General features: G+C 44.2%; 1 protein-coding gene across 1 annotated transcript in view; it reads right to left on the bottom strand.

Moving 5' to 3' along the window:
• Nucleotides 1–5,658: 5,658 nt before the first annotated feature.
• LOC143276210 (uncharacterized) overlaps nucleotides 5,659–14,828 on the bottom strand; it is a 19,272-nt gene continuing 10,102 nt past the window's right edge. Inside the window, exons 4-6 of the mRNA XM_076580663.1 lie at nucleotides 14,341–14,448; nucleotides 10,086–10,718; nucleotides 5,659–6,477 (exon numbers count right to left, since the gene is read on the bottom strand). Coding sequence (XP_076436778.1) covers nucleotides 6,356–6,477; nucleotides 10,086–10,718; nucleotides 14,341–14,448 — 863 coding nt within the window. The 3' untranslated portion in view covers nucleotides 5,659–6,355. The remainder of the gene's footprint in view (nucleotides 6,478–10,085; nucleotides 10,719–14,340; nucleotides 14,449–14,828) is intronic.

Raw genomic sequence — 14,828 nt, 5'->3', positions numbered from 1 at the left:
TTTTAAAAACCCCCCCAAAAAACAGACAGGTAGTCACACACACACACACACACACACACACACACACACACACACACATTGACGCACACACATGCACACATACAGACAAACATGCTGAAAGACACACAGACAGATAGGCACACACACACACACATGAACACACACACACACACACACACACACACACACACCTAAACCAAAATGGCGGAGACTACCAGCAGCTGAACCTGACTGTGACAACAGTTGGAGAAAGCCACCAAAGGAATATGGGAACAAGATGCTTCTCTATAAAATGTAGATATCCATTTACAAACACTTTCTCCAAAGCCAAATTCTTTGAAAAGTTTATTCATATATGTCCAGCTAATTGAATGAAATGCTTTTTCAAAATCAACCGTAACTAATAGGTCAGGTTTTTCTTTCTTCTAAACAATATTTTATGTCATATATAGTTCTAATACTGTCTCCAATATACATACCTGATACAAATCCTGACTGATCTTCGTTAGTTAGTTTTGGTAAAATTGATTTTATACGGTTTGCAATACAACTTGATCCAATTTTATAAATACATTTAAGAGAGTTATGGGCCTCCAATTTTTCAGATATACTTTGGGGTTTTCTCCTTTTGGTAAAAATATTATTAACCCTTCCTTTTGAGTAACTAACATTTCACCGTTCAGGAAACCTTCATTCAATGAACGAACTACAAAACTGCCTGTTTCCAAACAGCTTAAGAAAATTAGTTGTCATTCCGTCTGTACCTGGGCTTTTATCGTTTTACATTTTTTTTTAATGATATTGTGCCGCTTCTTCTAATGTAATAAGCCCTTCTAATTTATCCGCTTCTTCTTTTGTTAATCTGGACAGATTGTTTACATAATTGTTAATATCAATTTGTTGTGTTCTTCTTTCTGTATATAGTGAGTGATAAAACCCTACAGTTTCCTTAAGCAAATCGTCTGTTTTCGTTAATACCTCACCTTTTTTGTTAATCAGTTTTATTATTTGCTTACTTATGAATCCAACAAATACACGAAAAAGTAAGAAAGAATAAAGAAATCCGAAATTTGTTCTGACCAACGTGGCGAAAGGATGATGTAAAATGACCCGGATGGCAACACACACATTTTATGACCGTTTTATGAACAATATAGGAGAATGCAGCAACGCACCCAACATCCCAAAATTCCTTCAAAAATTCAGTAACGAGACAAAAACGTGCCTTGCAACCTCCACCCACTCCCGAAATCCGACTCCTCCCCCCTCCCCCCCACGACCCCCCCCACCCTGTGCCCCACCTCCCCCCCCCCCCCTGTGCACCCCCCCCCCTACCCCCCACCCACACACACACACCACGAAGGTTAGAAAAAAAATAGTCCATGTTGTCTGAGTGTGTGAGAGAAAGCATGCGCGCACGCAAGCGCGCGCGAGATTCATTTTGAACCAAGCATTCACCAAACGGTTTTCCATGCTCGCGGAAAAGCAAGTCAAATGCATGTGAGATGAGCGCTGGCTCACCTGGCCCAACACGAAGTGACCGTGCACACAGAACACCTGGGATTAAACATTTCAACATTGCGTCTCGTCAATTTCCACGCGCCCAGAAAAATCCGCCCCTAATAAACAAATAAATGTGGGGTGAGCACCTGTCCGAACACGGAGCTTCCGTGCATCCACTTACCCACTCATCCTCTCCCCCTCTCCACACACACACACACACACACACACAAGTTTCACTCACGCTAATGTTTGTCCTCTGAATGTATCCCATATCCAACCCATACCGCCACCCTCCCCCCCCCCCGACCCCCCCGTATCCAAACGCTCCATTCATGGGCGTGCACGCACACACACACACACACACACACACAGCACAGCACGCACGCACGCACATATGTATATAATACTCAAACCTTTCTGTCTTCCATAATGATGAAGTAATTCCATAGAGGCTTGGATTTGTGCAATCATCCGACAATGGACACAGTGATCATCGTTACATATTTAGCTTACAGCACATATTCCAATGGCACATCGTTTTCAGTAAACTGGCAATCAGAGGCACACATTAAAGGAAAGCTGATTTGCTGAAGCACAAGTTCAAGCAAGCTGCCATTTCCAAGACTGAAATTCGAAGGGCAATAGGAATTCAGCGGCCACATAGTAGGGGAGAATATATATCATTCATGTGAAGTTTCATACGATTTATTTCCTTTATTTCCCTTTTGTCACTCGTGACCCTATCAGGAAGTGCGTGCGTGCGTGCGTGCGTGCGCGCGCGCGCGCGCGCGCGTGTGTGTGTGTGTGTGTGTTTATCTGTGTGTGTGTGTGTGTGCATGTGTATGTGTGTGTGTGTTTATCTGTGTCTCTGTGTGGGGGGTGGGGGGAGGGAGGGGGAGGAGGGGGTTCGTGTGGGTCTGTGTGTGTCCGTATCTATGTGTGTGTGTGTGTGTGTGTGTGTGTGTGTATCGTTCTGGACATGTACCAGTCTATGATTGTTCCTATTTTGTTGTATGGTGCAGAAATATGGGGCTATGAAAATGTAGATATACTTGAAATAATAGAATTGAAATTTTTGAAACGCTTGTTCAAACTGAACAGGAATACTATGACCCAAATTGTTTATGGCGAAACTGGTATTTATCCAATTAGTGTGTTAGTGAACATGAGATTAGTTCGGTTCTGGACCAGCTTAGTGATATCAAACAGAAATATATTCTTGGAAATATATTTGATATTACTTGATTTATATCGAAATGGCATTTATTCTTCAAAGTGGATGAGTTATATCAGACAAATGTTAATAGAAACATGGTATGACTGTGTTTGGGATGTTCAATTCTTCTTAGAGAGGGAATCTTTCTGCAAGAATGTCAACATTGCTTTGAGAGATAGTTTTCAAAATCTGTGGAGACGTGCTCTAGAGGCGAGTAATAAATGATTGTTTTATCGAAATTTCATAAGTTGATTTGGTAGAGAAAAATATATGATTCAAATGCCTGATAATTACGTTACCAGCTTCTTTAGATTTCGAAGTAGTAATCATAAGCTGGAAATAGAAACAGGGAGACACAAAGACATACCACGAGAGTTACGGCTTTGTAAGGTTTGTAACATGTCTGTGAAGAGTTTCATTTTATAATGGAATGTCACAATTATGATCAGTTACGAAATAGACATATTATTCCTAAAAGATACTTGTCTCCAAAATCGGTTTTTAATTTTTGTAATATGCTCAAAGGAGTCAAAAAAGTTATTTTAGCTGTAAGTAAGATGATTAGATTTGCAAATGTTGCCTAGCTACACTTTCGGAGTTAAAAGACATTTGTGTTTTCTCAACTTTTATGTGACATTGTTGTGTATTTGGAAATGTTTGTTCTGGGTATGAAAACATTATTTTGCAGTAATCCTCCATACTCCACTGGGAGTGAAAGGATAGTTAAAACTGGAAACTTGTGTGTGAACTTGGAGAACCTTTAAATCCCTCTTGCTTGCAGGCGTCCTTAAAGCGCAGCGTTGGCCGGCCAGGTCTCTCTTGTCTGACGTCAGTTATACACAGAGAATGTCTTTGGGGAGTCGGCCTTCCTGCACACGATGGACGTGGCCCAGCCAGCGAAATGACTAACTGACCGACTAACTAAATAGATTTTTAATAGGGGTGAAGTCACTTTCAGCGCAAAACACATGAAGATTATCTGCCGACGCACGTCCCGGGTACTACTAAACTACGGTAAGTGGGTGACCACTGTCCATTGATGTCATAGGTCTCCGAGACTTTCTGGCGGGTCGTGGACCACAGAGTGTCTCTAACATGAAGGCACTGATCGGCAGTGACCTGTCAGATCGATGATCTAGCTCTTATATATTTGTATTTGTATTTCTTTTCATCACAACCGATTTCTCTGTGTGAAATATTGGCTGCTGTCACCAGGGAGAGCGCGTTGCTACACTACAGCGCCACCCATTTTTTTGTATTTTTTCATGCATGCAGTTTTATTTGTTTTTCCTATCGAAATGGATTTTTCTACAAAATTTTGCCAGGAACAACTCTTTTGTTGCCATGGGTTCTTTTACGTGCGCTGAGTACATGCTGCACACGGGATCTCGGTTTATCGTATCATCCGAATGACTAGCGTCCAGACCACCACTCAAGGTCTAGTGGAGGGGGAGAAAATATCGGCGGCTGAGTCGTGATTCGAACCAGCGCACTCAGATTCTCTCGCTTCCTGGGCGGACGCGTTACCTCTGGGCCATCACTCCACCCATCTACACATCCCAATCACGAAATCTTGCCGAGGCACGGCGCGTTCAACCCTCTAAGTGAGCCGTGAAGTTTGTTGTCAAGTCGATAGATAAGATCGTGGCCGATAAGACGAAGCCCCTGGCTCTGATCTACCCGTTTATCCACCTCTTACACGCCTTCACGCTGATGCGGCAGGGCGTTCAAGCCTCTAAGTGCGCTATGAAGGATGTTTTCGAACCGACAGATCGAGCCCATAAGAACGAACCCTAAGCTCTGTATGATGTACCCGCATTCCCACTCCATACATGACGTAGTGTTGATGTGGAAGTGTGTTCAGGCATGTCACTGGGCCACAAAAGATGCTTTCAATCCTCGTGATTTTATTATACATGTACAGTAAACTAATAAAAGGTGATCCAGCAGCATGCATCTCACCAGTACTGATTCTCATCCCACCTATACACGAAACTCCGTATCGGCGACACAGAGCAGTGCCCCTGCAGAACAGGCAGCTAGACAACAGAACATCTGCTGCAGTCCTGCCCGCTCCACCAAACGCTCTGAGAGAAAACCTGGCCCGACCCAATCCCAGCGCCCCGGAAGTTCTACGGAGGACTAGAGGACCTGCGACGTACTGCTGCCTTTGTCGAGGAGATGGGGGAATCCATCTGATAAATGACGAACGAGACAACAACAACATTCTCATCCAACTCTGCATCCTTGAGCCTGAGTACAGTGTGGTCACTGACTGGTGTTGTGTCTGCGCACAAATTTTCTGACCAGACACATCCAAAATGAGTGTGAATCTGCTTAATCAAACCGAATCCAAATGTTTTTCGCTTTAAATGATTCTCTGCCCATACTAAAAATGATAATGTATATGGGTTGACTCTTACAGAGCATGAGTGTTCTGGTTTGGTTTAGTTGTTGTTTTCACGCATGTGGGTTCATATGTGTGAATGTTATTTTTGGTGGTGGTGGTGGGGTGGTGGTGGTCAGCGGTGGTATTGTGCACATATGCAGGGATAGGGGGCTTGGGGGGGAGGGGGGTTTGAGTGTATATCCTGGTTCTGTCTCATAATGATATCAGTGTGTGAAAAAATAAAATAAAGCCCAGAAACTCCGAGATTCACGTGCTGCGCTCGATGTCCAACAGACATGCTGACACACTGCATGCAGACACAGACACGCACAGACATGCTGACACACTGCATGCAGACACAGACACACACAGACATTGACACAGGCAGACACAGACACACACAGTCTGACACATACATAGACAGACAGGCAATCAGGCATACATACCCAGAGACACACACATGGACACACAGATTCATACACACAAACGCATAGACACACAGACACACACACTTCGAACTAAAAACAAAACAAAAAACAAACACATGACACACAACTTCAACATTTATTTCTGTGGAATCAGCTGCTTTTCTTTCAAAAGGTAAAGAAACAAACGAAACAATACTAAAAAATAATAAAGAGTTTATGTCCTGTGCAATTAGAAACGAAAAAGGGAAAGGAAAGGCGAGAGGAAGCACGTGTTACTCGTATCCATTATATAAGCCCATGATTTCGCACACTAGCAGTCGCGAAGACAAGGTGAAACTCTAGTTCTACTTTACATTGAAGGAACAAACGTATCCAGTATGTATTATTAACTGATCAGAAGCACAATGAACCGCCCTTGTTGCACTGGTCAGTGAAGTAACAGGTTGATGGATTAAAAAAAAGTAAATAAATAAATAAAGAAAAAGAAAAAAAAGGACTCAAATCAACGTATTATTCTTCCGTTTCTGCTATCAGGTAATTTCGAGAAGAAATGTTCACAATGCTATTCTTCCGTTGCAATCAAACAATTATCAACAAAAATGCTGACAAACCGAGATCTTTAACCAACGGATCAAACAAAGTGTCATTTGAACTTCACAGGGGAAAGAAAAAAACAAAAAAAACAAAAAAAACCGTGACCAACCGGGAACAAAAACATCTTTCACCGACCAATCAAACAAGGCGTCACGTCAAATTCTCTTGGAACGGAACTGACCAATCAGGACGGTCACTTTCCATTCTTGGAACGGAACTGACCAATCAGGAGCAATCGCCGCAAGTCTTGGGACAGATGGTCTGCACGTTGACGTCTCCACACATGGCCAGGAAGTCTGTACAGTCTCCTAGGTACATGTCTTGGCACGCGGGTTCCGTGGTGGTGGCTGTCATAGACATGTACATGATAGTGATGATAATAACTACTACAACAATGACAATGACAGCAAACAACGATAATCACAACAACAACAAAAATACTAACAACAATAACAATACTAACAGCAAGGAGAAGAAGAAGAATGACAATGACAATGATGACAACGACAACAACATGACACTACTACTACTACTACTACTGCTACTACTACTAGTAACAAACAGGAATAAGAATATTCCGCATATTAATATCAATAATAATCATAATCACAATAATGATAATAATAATGGACATTTGTTGAGTGCTTCCTTCCCTTGAAGAGAGCTCAAAGTACTTAACAATAAACATTAAATACACACACACACACACACACACACACACACACACACACACACACACACACACACAACCTCCATAAAAGGAATAAGAAGAAAAATAATGATTTAGCGCATAATGATATAAAACAGATTCAGAGATAACGTGTATTACATTACATAATTACACACACACACACACACACACACACACACACACACACACACACACACACACACACACTGAAAGAGAGAGAGTTTGCATGGCTTATAACTGAAAAGGTATGGAAGGTCGATGGATATGCGTTTTCAAAAAGATGTGTTTTCAGACCAGTTTTAAAAGATTGAAATGAGGGAGAGTGGCGAAGATCGTGAGGTAAACTGTTCCAAACAGATGGAGCTGAATAAGAAAAAGAAGAATCACCAAAGCATCGCGCTTTAACACGGGGAGCAAGTAGCCACCGCGAATCGGAAGATGATCTGAGTTGTCGTGGGGGTGTGAAGGTTTGAATCAATTTTCTCAGATACTGACGAGTAGCATCAAAACTGGAGTTGAAGGTGATAATTGCAACGTTGTACTGAATGCAGGCAGAAATTGGTAACCAGTGAAGAGAATGCAGAAAGTGAGTAATACTGTCAGTCTTTTTGGTTCTAAAGATTAATCTTGTTGCTGCGTTTTGAACTTTCAGGAAGTATTTAGGACAACCAATGAGGAGTGAGTTACAGTAATGTAGTCTGAACAAGACAAGAGAGCACACCAGAGCTTGTGTTGCTTGAGTAGTAAGGAGATGTCGGATGGAACTGATCTTTCGAATTTGAAAGTATGCAGCCTTGCAGAGATTGTTTACGTGTTTCTTCATTGAGAGGTTTGAATCAAACGTCACACCCAGATTTTTCACTGAAGATACAAAGTCTACATCTGAATCTCCAATTTTAAGAGAGGAAGGCAAGGAGTTGTTTATAGACAGTCTGCTTGAAGAAACGATAATAGCTTCAGTTTTACAATAATTTAATTGTAGTTTGTTTTGATTTACCCATGCCTTGACGTCAGCAATACACCGCTGAAGGGCCCCAGTGGAAGAGTCAAGATCGGAAAACGTCGTATCTTTGTAGAGCTGGCCATCATCAGCAAAGGCATGGTGATTTACAGAATGGTTTTTGACAACATCCAAAAGCGGTTGAGTACAGAGAATAAACAGGACTGGTCCTAGCACAGATCCTTGTGAAACGCCATATATAGTTGTTGATGGGAAAGATTGATGGCCATTTACAGTGACTGTTTCTGTTCTGTTTCAAAGGTAGGAGTGGAACCATGACAGGGCGGAGCCAGAGATGCCAAAGGAGTATCTAAGTCTGCTTATCAAGATAGTGTGGTCAGTGGTATCAAAAGCAGCAGAAAGATTTAGCAATGTAAGAGCACAGATCTTACAATTGTCAAGGGATGTTAAAATACCATCCATGATCTTTACAAGTGCATGATCTTTACAATATATGAATATTATCAAGATGCAGATTATGAGGACCAAATTACCTTACAATGGCAAGCATTTTGTTTATCTATTTATTCCTTGTGTTACTATTTCCAATTTTATGTCATGATCCGAAATCTGTTCTTACAATTTTTTTTCTCACGGGAATTTGTGTGTATTTGCACTTTTTTAATTATTATTTTTTTGTGTTGTTTTGTTTTTCTATTTTTGTTTGTCTTTGCTATGTGCATGTGCCTTCTCTCTTCGTGTATGTATTCTAAAGAATGAATACAGATATGTTAAAAAAGAATAACAATGATAATAATAATGTTAATGATGATAATTAATAAGGATGCACCATAACAGAATGGGTTGAGCACTGGACTTTTGATCCAGGCTTCACCAGTGATCAGGGTTCGAAGCCCCGGTTCTGTATGGCGTTGTGTCCCTGGGAAAGAAGCTTTATTCAGATTTTACCCATGAGATCGTTGTGTGGATCTGGTTGATAAGCAGATTGATGGACTTATATCTTGGGAATCAGCGCCCCTGTCTTCAGGACATCAGCAATGACAGTCGTGCAGTGCCAGCACGCCTTCGGAACTAACTGTTCAAGACATAGCTAAAACAATATATTTTTACAGAGAGGTGGCATTTTCTGCCCGTGGTCGGCTCCTACCCGGAGCTGAGTGTGCTATGGGCCCGGATGGGAAGACAAGGACCACACAGTTGAGGGCCACCCACTTCATGGGCCCAGATAGGAAGACAAGGACCACACAGTTGTGGGCCACCCACTTCATGGGCCCAGATAGGAAGACAAGGACCACACAGTTGAGGGCCACCCACTTCATGGGCCCGGATAGGAAGACAAGGACCACACAGTTGAGGGCCACCCACTTCATGGGCCCAGAAAGGAAGACAAGGACCACACAGTTGAGGGCCACCCACTTCATGGGCCCGGATGGGAAGACAAGGACCACACAGTTGAGGGCCACCCACTTCATGGATGCCACTGTTGCTCAAATGTCCTGATCATCGCTTCATGTGTCTGTATCCCTCTCCGCCTGGTTGACACTGGGATATAATTATGAGAATACAGCTTTGGACCACAGTTGCAGCATCGTCATCGTCAACATCCCGGCCCCGTCATCATTCATTGTCATCGTCAACATCCCGGCCCCATCATCATTCATTGTCATCGTCAACATCCCGGCCCCGTCATCATTCATTGTCATCGTCAACATCCCGGCCCCATCATCATTCATTGTCATCGTCAACATCCCGGCCCCATCATCATTCATTGTCATCGTCAACATCCCGGCCCATCATCATTCATTGTCATCGTCAACATCCCGGCCCATCATCATTCATTGTCATCGTCAACATCCCGGCCCCGTCATCATTCATTGTCATCGTCAACATCCCGGCCCATCATCATTCATTGTCATCGTCAACATCCCGGCCCCGTCATCATTCATTGTCATCGTCAACATCCCGGCCGCATCATCATTCATTGTCATCGTCAACATCCCGGCCCCGTCATCATTCATTGTCATCGTCAACATCCCGGCCCATCATCATTCATTGTCATCGTCAACATCCCGGCCCCATCATCATTCATTGTCATCGTCAACATCCCGGCCCATCATCATTCATTGTCATCGAAATATGGAAAACGAATGTCCCAAATTCTGGGGTTTAAAAAAAAGAAAGAAGCAAAACAACACCTCAACACCCCCACCCTATAAAAAAAACACACACAAAAACCAAAAACAGACATATATATATATATATATATATATATATATATATATATATATATATATATCACACACCTTCAGCTGTAGATGATGACATCATCATCGTCGTCACGGGCGTTGTCACTGTCGTCAAAGGCACGGTCGTCACAGGCGCCGGCGTTGCAGTGGTCGTCGTCGTTTTATGCCCCGGGATGAGCTCAGTTGTCGGTGGCATCGTTTCAGGCGCAACGGTTGTCGTGGTGGTGGTTTTATGCCCAGGAATGAGCTCAGTCGTCGTTGGCATCGTTTCAGGCGCAAGGGTGGTTGTGGTGGTGGTTGTCGTGGTGGTCGTTTTATGTCCTGGAATCAACTCAGTAGTCGTTGGCATCGTTTCAGGCGCGAGAGTTGTCGTGGTGGTGGTTGTCGTGGTGGTTGTTTTATGCCCAGGGATCAGCTCGGTCGTTGGTGGCATCGTCTCTGGCGAGAGTGTGGTTGTCGTAGTCGTGGGGGCTGTGGTAGTGGCGGTAGCGGCGGTGGTAGTTTCTGCGGGGAGCGAGGTTGTTGACGAAGGGGTCTGGGCGGTGGTGGTGGTGGTGGTGGTGGTGGTGGTGGTGGGGGCTGTGGTGGTGGCTGTCACTTCCGAGGTGGATCCTGCTGTAGTTATTGTGGTTTCAGCGGGTGTTGTCACTGTTGCTGGTGTTGTCAGTGGAATGGTAACGGGAGTTGTGGCTGAAAAATTATTACAACAGCAACAACAAAAATGAAAGAAATGAATTGAAGAAGCGTAAATAGATTAGACTAAGTACAGGGAAAATATGTTGAATAAAAAGGTAAATATAGATTTATTTTAAAGACACATGAAACAAGATAATGCAATATATTAATGCATTATTGATACCCCCTAAAGCGTCATACTGTTATCACATACACACAACAACAACAACAACAAAACAAAAAAACAACAACCAAAAAACACAAAACAACAACAACAAAAAAACCTCTCTCAGTCTTTCTCTGTCTCTCTCTCTCTCTCTCTCACACACACACACGCACGCACGCATGCACACACACACACACACATACACATACACACGCACGCACACACACACACACTGTTAGAGTTTATCAGAAACACGGAAAATGTAGAGAGGAGTAGGGGTGTATGTGCGTGTGTGCGTGCGTACTTGCTTGCGTGCGTGCGTGCATGTGTGTGTGTGTGTGTGTGTGCGTGTGTGTGTGTGCATTTGCGCGCTTGTGTGACTATGCACGTGAATATGGTTGCACACAAGTTCGCTGAATGTGGACCTGGACAGACAGACATGCAGACAGACAGGGCAGGACGACCGACAGACAGACAGACGTGACATGATAGAGACAGACAGACAGGACAGATAGACAGACAGACAGACGGACAGACGGACAGACATTCAGACATGACAGACCCTACAGAGCAGAAAGACAGAACAGAGAGACAGGACAGACAGACAGACAGACAGACAGAGAGGGGAGTCGCACAGACAGACTGGAGAGACAGAAAGACAGACTGGGCACATAGAAAAGACAGACAGACATGACAGTCAGACAGACTGGACTAACAGACAGACAGACAGACAGACAGAGAGGGGAGTCGCACAGACAGACTGGAGAGACAGAAAGACAGACTGGGCACATAGAAAAGACAGACAGACATGACAGTCAGACAGACTGGACTAACAGACAGACAGACAGACAAACTGGAGAGACAGATAGAGAAACAGACAAGACAGACAGACAGACAGACATAACGGAGAGACAGATAGAGAAACAGAGACAAGACAGACAAGACAGACATAACGGAGAGACAGACAGAGAAACAGACAGACAGACAGACATAACGGAGAGACAGATAGAGAAACAGAGACAAGACAGACAGACAGACAGACATAACGGAGAGACAGATAGAGAAACAGAGACAAGACAGACAGACAGACAGACATAACGGAGAGACAGACAGAGAAACAGACAAGACAGACAGACAGACATAACGGAGAGACAGACAGAGAAACAGACAAGACAGACAGACAGACATAACGGACAGATAGAGAAACAGACAAGACAGACAGACATAACGGAGAGACAGACAGAGAAACAGACAAGACAGACAGACAGACATAACGGAGAGACAGACAGAGAAACAGACAAGACAGACAGACAGACAGACATAACGGAGAGACAGACAGAGAAACAGACAAGACAGACAGACATAACGGAGAGACAGACAGAGAAACAGACAAGACAGACAGACAGACAGACATAACGGAGAGACAGACAGAGAAACAGACAAGACAGACAGACAGACAGACATAACGGAGAGACAGACAGAGAAACAGACAAGACAGACAGACATAACGGAGAGACAGATAGAGAAACAGACAAGACAGACAGACATAACGGAGAGACAGATAGAGAAACAGACAAGACAGACAGACATAACGGAGAGACGGACAGAGAAACAGAGACAAGACAGACAGACAAGACAGACATAACGGAGAGACAGACAGAGAAACAGAGACAAGACAGACAGACAAGACAGACATAACGGAGAGACAGACAGAGAAACAGAGACAAGACAGACAAGACAGACATAACGGAGAGACAGACAGAGAAACAGACAAGACAGACAAGACAGACATAACGGAGAGACAGACAGAGAAACAGACAAGACAGACAAGACAGACATAACGGAGAGACAGACAGAGAAACAGAGACAAGACAGACAGACAAGACAGACATAACGGAGAGACAGACAGAGAAACAGAGACAAGACAGACAAGACAGACATAACGGAGAGACAGACAGAGAAACAGAGACAAGACAGACAAGACAGACATAACGGAGAGACAGACAGAGAAACAGAGACAAGACAGACAAGACAGACATAACGGAGAGACAGACAGAGAAACAGACAAGACAGACAAGACAGACATAACGGAGAGACAGACAGAGAAACAGACAAGACAGACAGACAGACATAACGGAGAGACAGACTGGACAGAGTGTCACAACTCATGACAACCACGTGTACAGTTCTGTTTTGTGCATACCCTTCCCCCACTCACTGTCCCCAGCTTGCTTGTCGTTTGTGTCTGTGTAGCGCCCGGTTGTACGTTTTTCACGTGCAGTCGTGGGAGTCTCGTTTGTGTGTTTGTGTCACTGCTGAGCAGAGTTTAACTCACTCAATACAGCCAGTCCTCTCTTCTCCTCGACACAGACCCCCTCGGATGTCCAGTGGGTGTCTCAATGACCCAACCTTTAGCTTCCGTCGTCAGAATTGTGGTATCTTTGTGTCAACATTCACCTCTTTAGTATAAGAGCCTTCCGCTTGCAATATTTTGATGGTGGTAATTGGGGTGAAACGCTGTTAACGTCGTCTCTTTCGCCGTTCGTATGGAGAGAGTGAGTTAAAGTTTCTGTGTTCTATCAGTGACAGTTTTCGAGGCTTTTCGCCCGCGGCCTTCTTTGAGGAAGGTCGTGTCTGTTGGGTTTGGGACTTTCTGTCCATTTGGCACCCTCCCTCACGTGGAAATAAGTTTTCCTCCAGGTGGCCATGTTTCTGTGTCTTCTATGTTCTGTGTGCTTCAAGCTTGGAGGGTAAAAGTGCCCTGCTGGACACGTGTCGTCAGTGTTAGTTAGTTCCCAGCGTCAGGGCTGTAGTAGCCGGTTGGCAGTTTGCAGCGTCCCACTTCCTGCGCCATTTCCCCTTCAGCCTGTGTTGGTCGGGCAGCACTGTTGCTCCTGCTGCTGCTGACTGCTCCCCCCCCCCCACCCCCACTCCCCCACCCCCATTTAAGTGTATCAGTTGTTGCGGCTGGGATTGTGGTTATTGTGGCTGGGATTGTGGTTATTGTTTTATTTGGCAAGTTCTGTGTGTGATTGAATAAATGTATGTGAATTATTTTGGTCTGTGTTTGCGTTGTCTGAGTGTTAGTGCTGGGTTGGAGGGGGGCGGGGGGCCTGGGGTGGGGGGGCGGGTCTAGTCCGCTCTCATATCGGGCGTGACACTGAGACAGACAAACTAGACGGACAGACGTACGGGACAAACTAGACTCAGACAGACAGACAGACAGACAAATGGACAAGACAGACAGATGGGACAGACGGAATAGACAGACAGAACACGGGCAGACAGACAGGGCAGAACAGGACAGGGTGGACAGACATAACAGAGCAGGCTGGGACATTCAGGACAGACTCGAAAGACGAACAGACAGACAGACAGACAGGCAGGCTGACAGGACAGAGAGAAGGACAGACAGATACACGGACAGAACAGACGGACAGACAATTAAGACAGAGACAGACAAATACTGACCCGGGTCACAGACGTTGCAGGTCTTGCGACACATGTTCCTCACAATGTCCTCCGAACAACGGCCCGCGAAGACCACTGAGCAGTCCCCAGAGTAGCTGTCCACACAATCTGTTTCCCAAAGCGGTGACAGAGAAATTATGCGACAAATCAATCAGCAAGTCAAGTATCGACAAATCGATTAGTCAATCAATTAGTCAGTTAACCGGTGAAATAAACAATCATGATCTGTCGGTCAGGCTTTCAGGAATCGAAACAGTCATTCGTTTGTTCGTTGGTTCGTTCGTTCAGTTAATCAATCCGTCATTCGATCTAATTCGGAACTGAATAGTCAAAAAAGAAGAAAGAGTACGAGAGAAAAAAAGATGAGAAAAGAAACACAAAGTAAAAGTTATCAATGATCATTGTGATTTGATGAAGCCTCATCTGCACGAAAGTGTCTTCACAAATGACCGAGAACGTTGATGCTTTTTTTTACTTTTTGTATTAAT

Source organism: Babylonia areolata, chromosome 31 (assembly GCF_041734735.1).
Source record: "Babylonia areolata isolate BAREFJ2019XMU chromosome 31, ASM4173473v1, whole genome shotgun sequence".
NCBI classification, from domain to species: Eukaryota; Metazoa; Mollusca; class Gastropoda; order Neogastropoda; family Buccinidae; genus Babylonia; species Babylonia areolata.
The sequence above is the reverse complement of the archived record's forward strand: the minus strand, read 5'-3'. Positions and strand labels throughout refer to the sequence as shown.